This window comes from Sapajus apella, unplaced genomic scaffold (genome assembly GCF_009761245.1).
Source record: "Sapajus apella isolate SASKATOON/1434 unplaced genomic scaffold, GSC_monkey_1.0 scaffold110, whole genome shotgun sequence".
In the NCBI taxonomy this organism is placed as follows: Eukaryota; Metazoa; Chordata; class Mammalia; order Primates; family Cebidae; genus Sapajus; species Sapajus apella.
In genome coordinates this window covers 965,768-986,715 of record NW_022437050.1, presented here as the reverse complement: position 1 = coordinate 986,715, position 20,948 = coordinate 965,768, and the positions used below count along the sequence as shown (strand labels likewise).

General features: G+C 38.7%; 1 protein-coding gene across 1 annotated transcript in view; it reads right to left on the bottom strand.

The window, feature by feature from the left end:
* Positions 1-15,488: 15,488 nt before the first annotated feature.
* Positions 15,489-20,948, bottom strand: part of RNF145 (ring finger protein 145) — a 47,964-nt gene continuing 42,504 nt past the window's right edge. Inside the window, 3 exon segments of the mRNA XM_032259539.1 lie at positions 15,489-17,106; positions 19,327-19,683; positions 20,674-20,821. Coding sequence (XP_032115430.1) covers positions 16,741-17,106; positions 19,327-19,683; positions 20,674-20,821 — 871 coding nt within the window. The 3' untranslated portion in view covers positions 15,489-16,740.

Genomic DNA, 20,948 nt, shown 5'->3' with positions numbered 1-20,948 from the left:
GCCACCACACTCAGCCCTGGTTCTTTCTTTTGCTAGCTCAATGCTATAGTTGAGCCTCTGTAGTAAACTTTTCATTTCAGTTATTATACTTTTTAAGTTCAGAATTTTCATTTTCTTAAAATAATTTTTATTTATTGAGAGTCTCTATTTGGTTATTGTTGTCATACTTTGCTTTAATCTTTAAAAATTATTTTCTTAAGCTCTTTGAACATATTTATAATAGCTACTTTGAAATTTTTGTCTTCTAAATTCATTATCTGGAACACTCAGAGACAGTTTCAATAGACTCAGCTTGGTCACCCTTTTGATTTCTTTATATGCCTTGTAATTTTGTATGGAACACTGAACATCTTAGGTAATAGTGCAGCCACTCTGGATTGTGATGATTTTTTTCCTTTTAGAGCTGCTTTATTTATTTATTTATTTTTAACTTAGTAACTTCCCTGGGCTAAATCTACAAAGTTGGCCTTTCCCACAGTGTGTGGCCCTTGTTGATTTTGCTCAGTTTTTATATTTGTTTTTATTTTAAAGCCTAGATGCCTAGGAATTGCCCCTGATAGCTTAGAGTTCAGGTAAAGATTGGTCAGGATTAGCACTCAAGCCCCTCAAGCCAGTGAGGCTTTCACTCTTTGCTAAAGGGCTATGTGTGGACTAGGGAGTACATTCAAAACTTAGGAAGTTTTCAAGTCAGACTTGGCTTTAGTTTTCTGATGGGCTTTCTTATTTCTCTTCTGTTCATGTATGCAGGTTCCACTGGCCAGGGATGTGTGAATGGCCTGGGTTCAAGCTTATCGCTGTTGCACATGAGCACAGCCTCCAGTCAACCCAGGATGTGTGGAGAGGCTATCAAGCCCCTGGGTTGTCTCACATCTGTGCATCCCTGTTAAACCCCTGGAAGCCTGTCAGTCCATCGCTTGTCCCAAATAGGGTCATAATCTCAGACTAGTAGAGGTGCTGGCTCTCCCTGTCCACTTGTTACTGAGATTGGCACTTTAACTGACAACATTCTAAATCAAGGAGCCCCTTCTGGCAGCAGAAACAAGGCTGTGGGTCTCCATGACCTGGCGCCCTTGGTTGAACTACCACCACAGAACTGGCAGGCAGGGAGGGGGGATGGGAGCAGCCTGGGCAAGACCATCACAGACTCATGCTGCTCTTACCCAACGTTCAGGCCATTTCATCCATTTGTGGTATGTTTTCACTCAACTTCCAGGGCACTGAAATTGTTGGTTTTGAAGTTTTGACCATCTTAATAGTTGCTTTTTGAGAGTAGAATTTCTCTACCTTCTCATTCCATCATGCTAGAAGTTGAAAGTTTAAAATCATTATTTCCATGTGCTTCTCTGCACAATAATTGGTAAAATAATTATTCTAATTATTACTTTACCAATTACTAGTAAAAATAATGATTATTGTAATTATTTATAAACATTTATAAAATACTCATGTATAATTATGTGTATACTTACACTAATTATACCTATAATTAGTATAATTTTTAAATAAATATTTATTTATAAATAGTTGTTTTATAAATAATTGTATGTAATTATTTCACTAATAACTAGTGAAATAATTATTGTGTAGGTAAGTACATATAGTATACTAACTATATGTGAAATGATTATTAGTATAATTATTGCAATCAGTATTTCCAGTAATACTATATAAATAAATTATATAATTATATAATAGATAATATGATTAATAATATTTAATTATATAAAATACATTATACAATTATAATAATTATATAATAGATTATTTAAAATAATTTTATGAAGTAATTATTGGTGAAGTAATTGTGAAGTCAGTTGGTGAAGTAATTATTGTGCAGAGAAGTGCATATAATATAATTCCATTTATATCTAGTTCTAAGTGCAGACAAAACTAAACTCCATGGTTTAGGGATGAGTGTATAGGTGATAATACTATGAAGAAAAGCAAGTAAAATGATGATCACAGAAGTGAAGATAGTAGTCACCGCTGGGGGAAGAAAGGTTTGTGACTGGGAATGGATACATGAAGTGCAAAATCAGTTTCTTGGATTCCAATACTATTCTGTTTCTTGACTTGGGTAGTGTCATTTGTTAAAATGATCGTTTTAGAACCATCTCTTAAACAGTACATATAGTCTTATGTATGTTCTCCATGCATATTATATATTACAATAAAAACTTGTATAAAACATGTTAATTTGTTAATTTATTTAATTAATAAATAATTATTGGGCAACTTTAGTCTAAAAGGCACAGTTCTAGGTGAGAATATATACAGTAATACAAAGACAGAGAAGGTCTCCACTCTCATGAAACTTAAAGCTTAGTTTCATGAGAAAGAAAGACAAAAAGTAAAACCCCAAAAAGGAATTTCAAGTTGCAATAAAGATTATGAAAAGCAGGGTGGCAGACAGAGAGAAGCATTGAGTAGGACGGCCTTGAGCTTGATTTGTCCGATTAGGCCTCATTGAGAGGATGAGATTTGAGCTGAGAACTGACGGGTGACATGGAGTCAGGCCTATAAAGATTTGGGGCAAGTACATCCCAGGAAAAGAAAATAACTAGTTCAGAGCCCCCAAAAATATCTAGAGAAGGAGAGAGTAACTTGCAAGGAGAGTTTGACTTGCAGGTTGATATGAAATATCTGAAAGATTTGCTTTGGATGAGCTCAAGAATGTGCAGCCAGGATCAGCAGAGGAAAGCCATGGGGGGCTGAGTTCTCCTAAAGGAAACACAGGATTTGCAGCTGTCAGAACTTCTCAGGAGGCTGCTTGAAGAGTCAGCACAGCTCATATCACTGAAAGTGATTGTCGTTCTCTTGGTAAGATAGTGACCGTATGTTTTTTGGCCATTCTCTCTGCCTTGGTGAACAGCCCCCAATTTTCCTTATGGAGAATTACCTCTCCTCTATTGTGGCAGCCTTGACTTAAACAATGACCCTGGCCAAAGGGTGGTCACACACCTAAGGTAGTCCAAATGAACTTTCTTTCCAACCCCATTCTTGCACCACTGCAAAGAAGGACTCTCTTCCCTGCAGTGGTACAAGAATGGAGTTGGGAAGACAATGGAAAGCTTATATCCCCAGTGGTTGTTTCAGTGGCAGCCTTATAGTTTCTTTCTTTCTTTTTTTTTTTCTTATTGCATTTTAGGTTTTGGAGTCTTAGAGTTTCTATGTAGAAGGGATGGGGATGGCATTCTGTTGAGGCAGGATTTGAGGGACCACTTTAACCTGTCTTCACATAGCATTTTGCATAAGGGTAAGAAAGCTCAACTTCTCACACAAAGAATTAGGGTTGGATGGAAGGGTTTCGAGTTCCTCCAAATACCCTCCAATATCTCCTTGGAGTCACCACTGGGTGACAGCACTGTCAGTGCCTGTCACCTAGTCATCTAGATCCCCAGAATCTTCATGGTACCAGAGTCATCCTAACCTGGTTCTTCAGCTGCCTTTTTATTTCTGGAGTCCCCCTTTCAATAACACAAATACCCTTTTTGGTTTAATTTGCCCAGAGTTGGTTTCTATTACTTGTACCACAGAAAGAAGACTGATGGGGGATGGGACGAACCCAGGCCCTAGATGAGATGAAGGAATTTTTAAAGCCTCTTTCAATGCTGTGGTTTTAAGATAAGCACAAATATAATTAGGTCTCTCTCATAGGAATCAATAGTTATAGATGTGCTGCAAAGACAATACTTGGCTCAGTATCTTAAACAGGCATGTTGGCTCTACACACTTGAAAACAATGAAATCAAGTATAATTTGCAGCCCTGGGGATATAGTTCCAGAAAGAGGCTCAAAGAACACTTACCAGTGGTATTCAGAAAGCCGTGGAAGGGGACTTTGCCAGAACACCATCATCCATAGGCTGATGTCAACACATAATAAAACAACAGAGTAAATGTGGGGGAGGGAGGAACCTGTGACATAAAGAACATAATGGAATCATAAACACGAATCAGCACAAGGAACAAATGGGGCTGGAAGAAACCTGAAGAACTCTTCAGAAAATCTCAAGTAAGCCTCCCACCAGAGACTCACCATGTCTCACATTTGATTTCCACTGGTATCTCTAGTATATTTCAAGTTGTGTAATATCTGCCCATGCTGCTTTGAATCTCAGCATAGTTACAGTGATGAAAACTAACAAAAAACAAAAAAACCCTTCAGAGATTCTTACTCTGATTTGGGGGTGGGACCTGGGAGGTATAGTATAGTTTAACGTAATTTGGTATAGAAAAAAAGTTTCTATTACTTCAGAGTCAACCTTTTTAATCAAAATTTGGGGGGGACATGATCTCTCTGGACAGTTTTTTGGGAAAACATTATTTCTGGCTAGACAAAGAGCATTCTGTTTTGAACAGTGAAACTGACCTCTCAGCTTTTGAGCTTCTAATGGCAAAATAAATCTACCTCACCAAGAAAAGAAAATTATGAAAAGGTAACTTTTATGATGCAGGAAATAATTGGTGTATTGATCTTTATGAATTTCCTGATTTCTTTACCTTATAATGGTTTTCCTTAATGGGAACACAGGCATTAAGAAAACAAAGCACATTTGATGGAAATTCGTTGTCTTCCCCTATTTAAATTATTTAGTAACATTGGGCAGCTAAGAAATTGTTTCTGCTTCGATAAAACCCCCTATGCTAATTGTGGCCAGAAAATTAGTAATTATAATAGATTATACAAAGCAGGAAAGGGCTAAACTAATGTTAGGGAGTAAAGAGTGCAATTAGACGGCTCAGCCTCACGCATCTTCACTCTGAATCTCTGTGAAGAAGGAAGAAAAAAGCCCTGCACCAAAATTAAAGGGGACTCGTTTTCTGATTGTGTCCTAGGGGATTTGGAGAAAGCTCAAGCAATTTGAAGAATACCCTCAGGTTGTACTCAGCAGAATTCCTGACCTCTGCCACGTCCTATCTATCATAAGCCTTTATCAGGAGGAGATGCCACATCACAAGCCATTTGGTGGCACATAATTGCTTCGACATTGACAGCAGAGGAGTATATATCATCTCCTCTGTTAAAAAGAGAGTGAGTGTTTTAAGTGGAAGAAGACTGAACGTAAAGGCAAATTTAAATACACATTAAAGGGAAGTTAAACCAACACAAAACTGAAGCGGATACTAAAATAAGACGAAAGCTTAGAGATTGAAGAAACGTTTAATAGTGTATAATTTCTGATCATACCCTTTAGAAATACTGAAGAATCAAGAGTGAAATAAAAAAGAAAGAAAGAAAAAGAATCCTGTAGCTTAGAACAGCTTATAAAAGCATGAGAATGGTTTCAGACGGTATGTGAAGTACAGCGGCTGGTTTCGTGAACTGCACAGACAGTAAGGTCTTCTCAGTCTCGATTATTTGCTGACATCGAAAGGCAAGTCTCAGGGCTGATCCGTCTTCAACGTCTCTTCAACATTTCCAAATCTCCCTTTTAAAAAATGAGGGAAAAAAGAGTAGACTCACGCTCTGAACCTTTGGCAAACAATCGCTTGAATGTAATTATATTATATTATGTAATTATGTTGTTTATATTACATTTATTTTCATGGTTACCTTTATTTATGGCAAGTGAACTGGTTTCCACTTGTGATGGGCCTATGACATTTTTTTCTTTATTTACATTTTAAAAAGTGGAGTCAACTTAAAGACAAGTACTATATAAATAAGAGCACCGAGTGAAAAAAAATTGAAAAAAAAAGAAAAACGGAAAAATCAGTAGTGGGTCCAATGTGGTTGGACAAAAATCTTGTAAGGGGCACTGAAATAACTTGAGTTGAGAAAACATCAGTTTAAATTCGCAGAATATGAGCGCTAGATGAGATGAGGAGCAGGCAATCCAGGAAACCAAGTCCGGAGACAGAGCAGGAACTGCCCCGTCCTATGGCTTGTACTGGCAGATACGAACTTTAAGCCTGCTGCCTCTTCCCTCGTTGCTTTTACCATTATTTAATTTGCAGGCTTCATACAGGCTGTATGTGTTGAAATTGACTAAATGTGCCCAGTCTACAAACGAGTCAGTCAGGAGGAAGGCCACCAAGCAATCTGTAGTCTTTACTGATAAAACTTGTGCAACTTGCAGAACCACAGTGACATCTAGTGGTATTTTCGAAAATGCAACTTTTAAAAAACATTTTTACATATTTAGGGAGTACAAGTGCAGGTTTCTTACATGTGTAGTGTGGAGTCTAGGCTTTTAGTGTGCCCATCACCCAAACAGAGAACGTTGTACACAACAGGTCGTTCTTCAACCCTCACGACCCTCCCACCCTTTCACCTTTTGCGGTCTCCAGTGTCTATCCGACTCTATATGTTCATGTGTATCCATTGTTTGGTTCCCAGTTATAAGTGAGAACATGGGATATTTGACTTTTTGTTTCTGAATTATTTCACTGAGGATAATGTCCTCCAGTTCCATCCATGTTGCTGCAAAAGACACGATTTTATTCTCTTTTATGGCTGAGTAATATTTGTGGTATATCTATACCTCATTTTTTTTCTTTCGTTTTTTTTTTTTTTTTAGGCTTGGAGTTTTGCTCTTGCTGCCCAGGCTGGGGTGCAATGGCATGATCTTGGCTCCCTGCAACTTCTGCTTCCTGGATTCAAGAGATTCTCCTGCCTCAGCCTCCCGGATAGCTGGGATTACAGGTGCCCGCCACTACACTCAGCTGATTTTTTGTATTTTTAGTAGACATGAGGTCTCACCATGTTGGCCAGGCCAGTCTTGAACGCTCGACCTCAGGTAATCCACCTGCCTCAGCCTCTCAAAGTGCTGGGATACTTCATTTTCCTTATCCAGTCCTCCATTGATGGAGACACTCAGGTTGATTCCATATCTTTGCTATTGTGCATAGTGCTGCAATAAGCATATTAGTGCAAATATCTTTTTTTTTTTTTGAGACGGAGTTTCGCTCTTGTTACCCAGGCTGAAGGGCAATGGTGCAATCTCGGCTCACCACAACCTCCGTCTCCTGGGTTCAGGCAATTCTCCTGCCTCAGCCTCTTGAGTAGCTGGCATTACAGGCACGTGCCACCATGCCCAGCTAATTTTTTGTATTTTTAGTAGAGACGGGGTTTCACCATGTTGACCAGGATGGTCTCGATCTCTTGACCTCGTGATCCACCCACCTCGGCCTCCCAAAGTTCTGGGATTACAGGCTTGAGCCACCGCGCCCGGCCAATATCTTTTTTATAATTGTTTCTTTCCCTTTGGTGTATACCCAGTAGCAGGATTGCAGGATCAAACGGTAATCCTAGTTTGGGTTCTTTGAGAAATCACACTGTTTTCCACAAAGGTTGTACTAATATACATTCTCACCAACTGTCTATAAGCATTCCCTTTTCTCTGCATCCTTGCCCACATCTGTTGGTTTTAGACTGTTTAATCGCTAGTCTGTCTGACTGTTGTAAGATAATATCTCATTGTGATTTGCTTTGTGAAAACACAACTCTTGATACAACCCTTTACTTAATCAGGTTTGTCATTAAAAAGGAAACACTGTTTTGTAGAATATCTCTTAGTTTGGGTTTGTCTATTTCTTCACGATTAGATTATTCTTAACAAGAATATATTGCAGGTGAAGGGGTGTCTTCCTTTGTGCATTGTGTCAAGGGGTACATGATGAGGGGTTGGTCTATCACTGGGGATGCTAACTTCAGTCACCTGGTTAGCATGTTATCTACCAGATTTATCTCCTATAGAGTTACTGTTCTGCCCATTCTTAATAAATGATTTGAGGGACCATATTATGAGGCTATACAAGCATCTTTTTCCTTTTCAAACTTTCATCCACTAGTTTTAGTATCCATGGATAATTCTTGCCTAAATCAATTACTATTATAATGGTTACAAAATGATACTTTTCTAATTCTGTCATTCCTTTATCTATTTTATTAGTTAGCATTCTACTGAAAGAGAGGCTTTCCTGATTCGCTTATGCATGCTTGTATTTATTTATTAGAATAAACTCGTGTATTGTTACATAATCTACAATCTATGGATCTGGAATTCATGAGTCAATTCATGAATAGATTACATAGCAGATATACATATTAGATATAGAGTACATATTCATGTATAGATTATGTCTAAATCTATAATCTATTGCTATTGTTATGTATTTCTTTTTAAAAATATAAATGTCGAACATCACACACAAGGGCCTGTTGGGGGATTGGAGACTAGGGGAGGGAAAGCATTAGGAGAAATACCCAATACAGATGACAGGTTGATGGGTGCAGCAAACCACCATGGCACATATATACCTATGTAACAAACCTGCACATTCCTAGAACTTCAAGAAAAATAAATAAACAAAAATATAAATGTTATGAAAGTCAAAATAGCATAAAGAATTGTTCCAGATTAAGGAGTACAAAGAGATATGACAACTCAAAACAATGCGTAATCCTAGGCTCAATTCTGCAAAGGACCTCCATGGAGGCGCTGCAAACAACTGTGAAGGACATTATTGGGATAAAGAGTGAAAGTTCAATAATTCTGTGACGTAGATACTGTGGATTAAATAATAATACTGTATCTGTGTTAAATTTTTTGGTTTTGATTATTTTACTGTGGTTATGTAAGAAAATGTCTTGCCTTAGGAAATATACACTGAAATATTTAGGGTTAAAAGGGCATTTTGTCTGTGGCTTATTCTCAAGTGGTTCAAAAATAATGTGTGACTGTGTGTGTGTATTATGAAGGATTGCTCATCAAATGTGGCAAAATGTTAACAATGGGTGAATCTGGGTGAAGAGTACATAAAAGTTTTAGCAACTTTTCTGTAAACTTGAAATTAAATCAAAATGAAAGTGACCAAAAAAAGGTAAAATACGATTTTAAAGAATTTTAAATTGAATTTTTAAAGAAAAGCAAAATAAACAAGTAAACTTGCACCTAGAAGCTTGAGAATGCCAAAGTCTTGTTAAGTTTCCCCTGCTGCAGACAGTTTGAGATAAAGCCCTGTTCTTTTCATTAGGGAATTATCTTGCTAGTCAGGGAAATCTACTATAAATTACTAGTTCCAATTCCCTAAATGCCTGGAAAATTCCTCAAAGGCACACACTTTCATAAAAGCTCGCATATTTAATGTCATCACATACAGAAAACTGGCTATCCAGGTTGGGTCCTAGCGTTGGACCCAACCCACCAACCAGCTATATTTGGACTAGAGAAATCTGGCAATAAACAAACAAAAATCGCTCCAAAATATAATTTTCCTCATCTTAAAAGGAAAAGAAACTGGGGTGCTGGCGAGGATGCAGTTGAGAGAGTGAGTCACTGGATCTGGGGGGAAATTTGATGCAAAAGGGAATGAATTAGTCACCAGCAAAACGCCAATTGACAGATAATGTGTGTTGCATACCCTTAGGTTGTTCTCCCTCATAATAAGCATGCTGTAGATATTAATAGGCACATTGCTACCTATGCCTTGAAAATAAAGGAAACGGAACAGAACTCGTTACCAGGTGTGAACTAAGGAACACAGCGCCCTCCCATACATGATATTCAGGGTGGTTTGGGGCCAGTGTTCCTCAGGTCACATGACGGGGCAGAGCCTCTTCCCTGTCCTCTGGGAGCTGCCCTGCCAAGCTCCACTTCACTCCGCCAGGTCTCTGTGTTCCTTGCTTTCTCTTTTAGGAAGCAAATATTGTGTAGAGAAGAAAAGCAACAATAAAAAATATCTGGGCCGGGTGCAATGGCTGACGCCTGTAATCCCAACACTTTGGGAGGCCAAGACAGGTGGATCACTTGTCAGGAGTTCGAGACCAGCCTGAACAGTATGGTGAAACACCATCTCTAATAAAAATACAAAAATTAGCCAGGCATGGTGGTGTGTGCTTATAATCCCAGCTACTCAGGAGGCTGAGGTAGGAGAATCACTTGAACCCAGGAGGCGGAGGTTACAGTGGGCAAAGATCACGCCACTGCACTCCAGCCAGGGTGACAGAGTGAAAGTCCTTATATATATATATATATATATATATATATACACACACACACACACACACACACATACATACACACACACACACATATTTTATATATATATACATATATAGATATATCTTAGGCTTTGGAGTTACATAGCTGTGTTAGAATCACAGATCACAGTTCTGAAACTTACTAGTTGTGTGGTCTGTGGGGGTAATGTATTTAACCACGCAAATTTAAATTTCCTTGCCTGTAGGATGAGGGCGATTTTGAGTAAATAATCTAGACCTGGCACTTGTAAGTGATGTCTGTGCTCTAGGCCCTGGCCGAAGCGTTGTGGATAACGGAGGATGTCTAGTCCCTGGGCATCCTGCCCTCTTACCTGGACTGCCACAGCCTCTTATCCAGTCTCTGGCATCCACTCTTGTCCTCCTTCTTATCCATTGTCCACCCAATAGCAGTGTGAGTTTACTGAAAGGCAAATCTCCAGTACAAAGTCCAAACTTCTTAAGGTGGTGCACCAGCCCCCCCCATGACCTCATGGTTGTATGTGTCTAGCCTCCTCTCTCATAATGCCCCCTCTCCACCTTCTTTCCTTAGTCCCCTCCACCCTCTAAGCTCTGGTACTGTCCAATGGACTTTTCTGCAATGGTGGACATGTTCTCTATCTGCAAAGTCCAATATGGTTATCACTAGTCACATGTGGCCATTGAGCATGTGAAATGTGGCTAATGTGACTGAGGGACTGAATTTTTCATTTTTAATTTTTGAAAAAAATTTTAACTCAAATGTAAATAGCCATATGAGGAGTGGCTGCCATAGTGGAGAGACCAGACACACAAAACTTCTTCAGATCACCAGCCACGGAGAGATAAGGTCTCCCTATGTTGCCCAGGCTGATCTCAATCTTCTGGGCTCAAGAAATTTTCCCTTCTCAGCCTCCCAAAGGGCTGAGATTACAGGTGTGAGCCACCCACCTGAGCATATTCATTTATCACGTACTATTTGTTTAAGCTGTATTTGTTTCTTTTCTTCTTAAACGTAGAAAACACTACAAAAACCTAAAGCCATAACAAAAGAGAAAGGGCAATGGCATGGAGGCAGGCTGTAAGCCTGTGAGATATAGGTTGAAGGTCTAAAATGGTATAAGTTAGCTCAGCTCATGGGCTTCCTTCCCCTGTGAACATACCTTCTAACATACATGGCTTTCCAGTACCAGCCCCCACCAGCACCAGCACCAAAACACACAGAGGCAGCCATCTCACAGATTTATTCATTTGAGTTGACAATATAGCTCATGATAACAAAAATAAATATAAGGGCCCCCTTAAACTTTTGTCTTTCTTTTTAGGGGTAGAGGAGGCATTTCAAGGTAATTTGGGGAGACTAGTGACTTTAGAAAAGATTTATTAATCAACTAGAGAAAAAAATGGGAATTTACAATGTTTATATCTATCTATCTCTCATATGTGCCTCTTAGGAAGATTTAATACTTACCTTGGGAAGAAAGACGTTTTATATTTTAAAATTCTCTACACCAAGGCTTGACTCCCCAGTTTTAAACACAGCCCATCTGTTCCTGCAAATAGTGTGATTACACCGGTCTGCATGGATTTGTGGCTCTAATATGCAGGTGTTTTTATATTAAATGGCACAAGGGTATTTTATAGCCAACAGCTTCCAACTCCAAATCTTGAAGGGCTGTGGCTTTCCACATAGTAAGATTTATTCTACACCCCATATTTTTACTGTTTGTTTTCTCTTTTTACATAATTTTCCAGAAGTTTGATCTCAAATTGATAATTTTACATATTATATCACAAACCATTTCAGATCTTCACCAAAGCTCCCCTATAACATCTTTAAAGTCAATATAAGTTTTATTGAATATAACAAAATAGACATGGGTGTTTGAATCTTTTCTGAGGTGAGAAGATTTAACAGAAAGAGCATTGGACTGGATTCAGGAGACCTGGCACACTTCCTGGCTTTGCCATCAATTGTGTGGCCTTGGGCACACTGATAGTTGGCTCTCTTGTAAAGTAGGACCCCTGATCTAGATCTCTGAAGGCTGGTTTGCTTCCAAAATTCTATGATTCTTTAATGCTATGCGCTTGGGGAAAGGGGAGGTGGAGGGGGTGCTAACAGCGTTTTACCTTTAAATAGCTTGAGATGCTTCTGGGTGGTCAACCAACCAAAAAGGTTGGTAGATGAGGCCATCGCACATGCGCACCTGCATCGTATGTTGGCCAGGCTTTGCTGTTTCACTGTAGAAACCCCGTCAGTTGCAATGTTTGCCGAAATCCTTAACCACTGATGTTTCCCAAAGGCAAACCTCCTGTGTATTTCTTCTCTAAGAATCTTCTTCCATAAAAACAGCAGATCCAAGAACAAGAAGCCCCGTCTCACTGAAATAGCAGGAATATTTACTCTAAATGAAAGGTACTCACTTTTCCATTAGAATCAGAATCATCTGAAAACTTGAATACCAGGCTTCATCCCAAACCTACCCAGTTGGAATCTATGGCACTGAGTCTAGGCATCATATTTTTCTCAGGCTTCTCAACCTGCTTCCAACACCCATCAAAGGTTGAGAAACGCTGGTCATGGAACAACTCGGGGATATCAAAGCGCAAAATTCCAGCATAGATCCAAATTGAAAATATCTTCAAATAAAACACATGCTCATTGATTTTTTTTTTAACTGCACTACTGCCATTAAAGAAAAACAAACAGCTTCCACACTTCCATAAATGAACATCAAATTTATACACATTGCTTCTGGTTTTTCATTTTTCATTTTAATCAATACAGAATATCTGCACTATACATACTCATATAGGATTTGACTGTGATTAAATGAGATGCAAACTGCCCAGTGTTCACTTACAGCATCTTCTAAGCAAACAGAAGAGTCTGATGACTGCAATCTAATTTAATTGAGCAAGCTGTGGTGGAGAGAACAGGGGTGAATCAGAAACTCAACCCACCCCAGTTGGTAATATGCGTGGCAATATGCTAACTATTGCCAAGCAAGAACGAGGGGCCTATGCAGCCAGCACTTCCAATTTTTCACAAGAAGATAGAAACTGAGTTTGTCATACACTATCTTGCAATTTTTAAACAGTTGGCAACTATTTCAAATATTTTTAAAAATATCATTCAAAAATGTACCATTGAGGCCAGACGTGGCTCACACCTGTAGTCCCAGCACTTTGGGAGACGGAGGCAGGTGGATCACTTGAGGCCAGGAGTTAGAGACCAGTCTGGCCAGCCTGGGAAACCCTGTCTCTGCTAAAAATGCAAAAATTAGCCAGATGTGGTGGCATGCGCCTGTAGTCCCAGCTACTCAGGAGGCTGAGGCAGGAGAATCACTTGAACCTGAGAAACAGAGGTTGCAGTGAGCCGAGATTGTGCCACTACACTCCAGCCTGGGTGACAGAGCGAGATTCCATCTAAAAAAAGTAAATAAAAAATGTATCATTGAGGTCAAATAACAAAACAAAGCAAAATTTATCAGCCCGGATTTCCCCAGAAGGCCCCTAATTTGTTATTTCTGTTCTAGAAACTGAGTTCAGGATCTGATCAGTTAAGACTATCAAAATCCACTCACAGAAATGACTTCATTTAGTTGCCATGCAATATTATGCTCTCTGCCCCCGGAAAGAATAGAATTCTCTGCCATTTTTAAACTACAGGATTGATATGAGGAGCCACTTTGCTAAGTTCATTTGTTCACTCAGTATTTAGAGTGCTCCTGCCCTATGCCAGACACTGAAAATACGGTGGCGAACCAAATCTTAGCTAAGTTTAATATGTAGCACAGCACATGAAAAATATGTGAAGCAGCTGTCTCTAGTTAACTGTTAAAAAAATATGAAGCTCATTACTCAGTTAGTGGTACAGATGGGCAAAATCTGAAACCAGAATGATACCTCAGTGATTTTTTTCAGATGAGGCTGATGTGCAGAAAAACAAAGGCTAAACAAAGATCATAGAGAACTGAAAATTATAAACCAGAGCTCCTGCCCTTAGTGCAAGCCCCTTTTATCCCTTCTGTGCTGCCCATTTCCCTAAATCCAAGACGACTGATAAAGGATTGTCACAGTACTACCTTTGATGGCAAAGTTCGTAAGGCAACAATCCTTATTACAAAGTTTTTAAGGAAATACTGAGTGAAAATAGGTATGCACTGTCTGAAAACACTGGAAACCATGAAGTAGACAACAAAAGTGACCTAAAAAGGACTCATAAGGAAACTGATGATTCTCTCAATTTGATCATGCATAATACAAGGGGAACTGAATCTAATTTTCTTATTTTCTCTTCAGTAGAACCAACCAGGTGGTTAAACTTTGTCTTCTTCCTAAGTTAAAAACTCTGCAGTGAGTTGGAAGCTATTACAAAATGACTAGATTTTGAATATGGATGGCATTATACATGCTACTGTCCAGCCAGTACGTAAGGGCAAGGAACAAACTTAAGTCAGAGGTTCTCAACTGGTATATTTGAAACCATTCACAGGTGTGCTCCCAAATTTTGAATAACCTGTAAAATGAAGTCTTGCCCATCAGAGTGCTGGTCACCGATATGCTCTTTCTAGGACACAGAAAACAGCTTCTGTGCTATTGTGGCTGGTGGGGCCATACCAGTAGTTCTGGCCAAGGGATTGAGTAGAAGTGACGTGTCCATACCAGGGAGGAGCATGTAATTGCTGGTGTGCAGCTTTGCAGTCTTCCCTTTGGCATGACCATCCAGAAAGTTCAATAGCGGCTATTCCACCAGCCTACTTCCCTGAGTCTGCACCAAATAGGGTATCCTTGTAACGTACATGTATGACGTAAACCGTTGTGGTTTTAGAACCACTACAATTCTGAGGTTTTCTGTTATAACCACATAATATATTCCTTCTGAAATACAGTGACATTTGTTCAAAAGGCTATTAACAGACTCATCTGATTTGGTATGTAGAGCTGGGGTCTATTCGCTATTAGAAAGTAAAAAGTGTATTATAATGAGAAAGTGATTCTGAACAACTACTTTTACTGAAATCTCAGTACTGTTAGGTCTTTGGATAGCAGCCTTCTTACCACTAGAGGGAGCTATCTGCTTTGTCTTCTGCCTAACTCGGTACACTAAAAAGATAAACTTTCAGCTACACCTGGGGAGAAATGAATTCTAGCCTAGATAATTTTTCTCCCCTCAGGAAGTCATACTGTGTTATAGAGCTAGGCAAACTGGATAAACGCTCTGAAATGCTCAGGCACCCTAAAAGGCTGATTCAATCTGAATCAGAAGTAAGGTTCAGAAATGTATAATTTTTTAAAATAAAAATCTCCCCAAACACTTCTGATGCAGAGCTGGGTTTGCTGACACTGGGTATATAAGATTTCAAAGAAATGGTCCTTTTCAATCAAAGAGTTTCACCATCTACAGGGCATTTCTGATGAGGATCAACATATAAATCCAACTAAGTTGAAAACGTAATTTAAGAACAGAATTTCAAAAAAAGCCCTTTATAATGACAACAAACCACAGGAACAATACATAATTATCTTCAAATTTAAATTTATTAAGACATTCAGCTATGTCTGTCAGTCTACATCCAAATTTGCTACTAAAAATAAAATAAAGTCACATCCCACATTAGGAATACCGAGGTCTGAAAAACACTTTTTGAGCCAGGCCTATTGTATAAATAAATGACTAGTTTCTTTTCATATCAAAATTCCCATAAAAAATTACATTCCCCCCTCCCCAGTTCTACCTGTAGCCATGATGTATGTAAAAATTTAAATATGACACTTGTCAAAGAAAAGGTGCAAAGTCTATTAACAGCTTTAAAAGTGGCATTTGCAGAGTGTGATCATACAGTTATGTACTCATTCCCAAAGTGCAAATATTGCCATAATTTAACACTGTTTTGATTCAGCTGCAAGAATTAAACATTACACAGGATTGAAAAGTACACCCAGGGCCTCTATCAGTGCCCTAAAGCCCTTCCCACTTTGGTCTCCTTCACTAAAGTGGACTCCAAAGTGTTCATTAGAGTTTTAGTTTACTTCACACAGCCAGCGAAGTATACAACATATTAACAAAAGTTTCATATACATCAAAATATTGAAGACTCTGTCATAAAGTTCAAGAGTCTCAGATTACATGAATGCACCCACAAGGCCCAAGTGCCCACCCACCCCTTCCCTAAAGCACATACAAAGTATGAGCGTGCTTCAATCTTTGAATACAATCAATGCTTCTACATCTTTGATTTCATTTCAGTGCTATGCAAAACTCAATAATCACCTGACTAGTTCCAATTAACTGGGGAGAAAGGGGGTGAAGGAGAGGGCTGGACACTATTCAGACTTGATGATGAGATTGATCTGTCCCATGGAAAGTGAAAGTTCAGTTCCACTTCTGCCTCCTTCTTCCCATGCTGTCCTCACGCTCTTTATCCTCACTTCCTTAGTCCCTTCAACACTCACATCTGGTTTTACTTCTCTCTCACACATATCAGGGGTAGTTTCTGAAGTTGTTGAGGTTGAATTTTCTTCACAAACCTCTACAAAACATCAGCATAGAACATATATAAATATATTTTGATTAGCATACATTGCAAAATTTCTCCCACAATCTCAGGGGATGAAACCAGGTGGTCTCCACTGAGAGTACTTCCTGGATTAGATCCTTGGAATGTCAGTTTCCTGCCTGATCATCTCACTTTCATTCCTCAAATCCATGAATTCCATCTTGAGTTAACTTCTCCTCTAGAGTATCAAAGCATCATTCCTGCTTCTTTTCCTCTAGGCTGATTCAACAGGACGTGCTTCACCTTTTGCACTGTGAGGATATTCTTTGGGGTCAAAAGCCCCTTCCTGGTTATCTGGTCGTCTGGCGATGTGCTCATTATTGTCCCTAGAACCTTCCTGTATCCTGGTCCCTGGAGTATGCTCTTGGCCTGGGGGTTCAGTACCTTCCTGAAGCATGACGTTTTGCTCAGCTCCAGCATGAGGCTGTAGAACTGGCTCAGTTCCTAACCCTGGAAGCTGGGAGGAGTTTTTGAGGTGGCAGTGGCACAGAGGGCAGGTCTCCTGGACATACAGCCATTTCTTAAGACAGCCTGCATGAAAAAAATGACTGCAAGGCGTGATCACAGCAGATTTCATGTCCTAAAAGAGGGGAGAAAAAGATATCTTATAAATGTCTATTATCTAGAATCTTTGGTGCTATCCCCAAAGTTCTGGGTCTAATGTTTCTTTCCCACAATGGAAAATTTGTAACACAGATCTTAGAATAAAACTTACTTTATATATCAGTAATAATCCTGTTAACATCATAGACCTCCCCCTATACAAATAATAAGAACCACTGGCTACATCCTTTTTAAAAAGAAAGGAAAATTTAAAAATGAGGAAGAAACTACCTTTATAACTGGGTTTTGCCTTAGTATGAAATGCAAGTATTACACAATTGTTGCAGTATTATTACTGGGTCTCCACTGGTATGACAAGAGCATAATTAGAACTTCAGAAAATCTGATGAAGACAGGATTTTCCACAGTTTTGCTTCAACACAGCTGAACAGATTAACTCCATGATGAAATCAGCAAGGAGACAAAAATCAGCCACATAATATCAGGGTATTGGCAAGGAAGTGGCAACCTCTCAATAGGAACAATGTTATAAACCCAGTTTCCAAGATTTGGTCTATATAAGCCAGTGTTTCTCAACTCACATCAGAACCGCTTGTTAACACATAGTCTTGGGCTACCCAAGACCTTCTGAAGTGGGATATGTGACAACGGGATTTGTAAAATCTATAGTTTCAACAAGCCACTCATGTGACTTTTATACACTCACATTTGATAACCACTGGAATAAGGAATGGTGTACTTTGCATTAATATTCCTTGCCTAAAATATACATGAAGAGGGAAACCTGAAGACATGAAGTGAAAGTTATAAAGACATACATTTGGCGAATCAACCACTGATTTTGTTTAAAGTCCCTAAACAAGGAGGTGTGGATATCCCAGAAATTCCTTGCCAAGAACTGGTAACACCTGGGAGTCAACTTTTAAGCAGAAAGCCATCCAAGGAAAAGCAGCCAGCTAAGAAGCTAAGCAGTTCTACTCTCATTTTCTATGTAATATCAGCAGGTAGTTCCAGCACCTCAAAAAAAGTGATGTGACAACAGGAAATACAAACACTGTTGAATCCCCAAGATGGAATATTCAGACATCAGCTGCTGAAGCGGAGGTGCTCCGACTGTTTTTGATGTGCTTTGTCCTGAGTACAATGAGGCTACCTAGCACAAAAGAGCTAGAGTTCACTTTAATAATAAACAGAACTAAGAGAATGACTACTTTGAAGTGGGGCAGGAATCCTACATTAGTCCTCAGTCCCCTCAAATGCAAAAACCACCTGGAAAACACTAGTTAGCTAGAACCAAAAAGTATGTTCTAATCACAGTAAAAAATTGGTAGCTGTATTTTACTATTAGAAAAAATTCTTATTTAAATACACACAAATTTAAATATGCACAAATACATACATACCCCACCTAAACTACCAATGCAATCCTGAAGAATATCCCCTGTATATTATTGACACTGTTCACAGTTTTATTCTACCAGCACATACTCTTTGAGGGTGACTTTATAAATGGGACACAGTGTCTGCTATTGCCCATCATCTCTGTCCACATTTCCAACAGTGCAGCCCCTTGCACCAATGACTAATGATCAAACTCTAGGTCTTTTTGTTGTTGTTTTATTTCCAAAATGATTTAAGTACTACCTTTAATTTGTAATAGAAGGAAATCATCAGGCTTTTTATGGTGCATGTGCCAAAGACTATAGGTAGGCCAACTTCAATTGTACATCAACTGGTGGCCTCTACCACATCCACCCACTCCCACAAAATGCTTGTACCCTCAGATTTAGCAACCCACAGGTGGGCATGTATTCTCTCCACCTATGTTAGGTACATGAATATTTCTTCCCCACTCTGAGAATACTAGAGGGAAAAGAATCTTGGCACACCACTTTTCAGGAGTTGCGGACCCCTCATTGATAGTATATTTGATAGTCCGTGTTGAGTGTGTATTCAGGAGTAAATATAAAATGCACCTGACCTGTTTTTCCTTTATTTATGGGTGAGCAATAATGTTGAAAACAACAATACATTAGAACCCAAGGGACTAAATTTAAAGCTTAATTTAGAAATAAAATGGAAATATTTTATCAGGTCTTTAATTTCTGAGGCCCATTTTTTTTTTTTTAACCCAGAAGGTAATTTTGCCTAGAAATTTAAGTTGAATTTGGTTAATGATTACAGTCCCAAGGGATCTGTATGACCCACCCAAATAGATTCTTACTGAAGGAGTTACCTGATAACAGATGGCACAAATATCATTGTGTTTCTCAAGCTGCTCTTTCGTAGCAATGGGTAACGATTTAATCTTATTCACAGCATCCCTGCGGAGAAGAAAGCTTTTCCACCCCAGCTGGGCCCGAAGCCACACGTTATAGTAGGAATGAATGAAGATGATCATGGAGCCCATCACTGTCCATTCTCCAAAGATGGTCTCTGAGACACCATAAGCCACCACACAGAGGGCCACAAGAAACTCCAACAGGCGGTAAGTGCCGTTAACATAGTAGATGACATCATCCATGTTTTCCACTGGCTCTTTTCTGAATTCCTCAACCATAAATAAGACATAAATAAAAAGTGTTCCCAGAACCTGAAAAAAAAAAAAAGTATGTATCTTAAAATAGAATATGATCATTAAGAAACTTTTTTCATAGGCTTTAAATAATAACACATTCCTGGTGTTTTTAGGATGCAATATTTCAAATCTACAGAAGAGTATGCAGGGGAAAAAAATTTTACTAAGCAAAAAAATCAACTCTAAAGAGAAGACACTGGTGTAATTAAAATGTGGGTGATCTTAGTAATCCAGGCATTAGATAACAAAAAGCCACACCTTCAGACATGACTTTCCTAAAATGATTCTGATGAGTAATCAATTTTCTGATTCACCCTTTTCCCTTATTCGTCAGGTCACCAAATGCCATCAACTCCAACTTAATTTCCCTCATACCACAGTCATGCCTGCTCCACAACTCTCAAACAACTTTTACTTCTACAGAAAAAAAAAATGAATAAGTCTTCACTGCCAGTGTTATATTTTCTTTTTTACTCCTTAACTTAGGTAGCAAAGATCTTCCTTTAAGTTACAATAAGCTTATTTCTAGGGCAATATTTTGTGTGTGCATGTCTACAATACATGTATCATATCTGCATGTGTGTAATACACACACACCATACACACACACACACACACAGAATCATGAAACTATTGGTATCTTTAGTGGAATTTAATTTTAAAAAACCCTCCAAATAAGCTCTGAAAACTTTTAATATTTTAGTTACTTATAAATTTAAGATTTATATGACATCTCTGTATCATACTATTTTGAAAAAGATAAACAGAAAGGTTTAATTACCTTCATATAAAATACAGTGACATCAATAGGTCTAGCTAGTATTTTAATAACCTGCCATCTAAATCCTGTGCTCAAATAAATGTAATGTGTTCTGGTAAGGAGAAAGATAAGTTAGGACTTAAATAGTCCACTTATAATCATTCATCTTGAAAAAGTTTAGTTCCTTTTCTGGGAGGAAAAATAACAAAATCAGTTATTATACAGTTAATTAATGATAGGCTTACCTGAAGAGAGGTAAGAATGCTGCTGGAAATAATGATAAGAAGCCAAAAATCCATGTGGAAAAACTGGCAAATCATATAAGCCATATAAGCAGGGAATACCAGTAAAAATAAACAAAGGCTTACAGCACGGAAGTGTTTCCACAAGCTCCTGGAGAAAGACAAAATTATTCTTTTTAACTGCCTGCCACCTAGTAGCACAACCACTTCAACAGCAGCTAACATCTCTGGTGCCATAACTAAATTTCACAAATTCCTCAGGGAGCACCCTTCTCCAT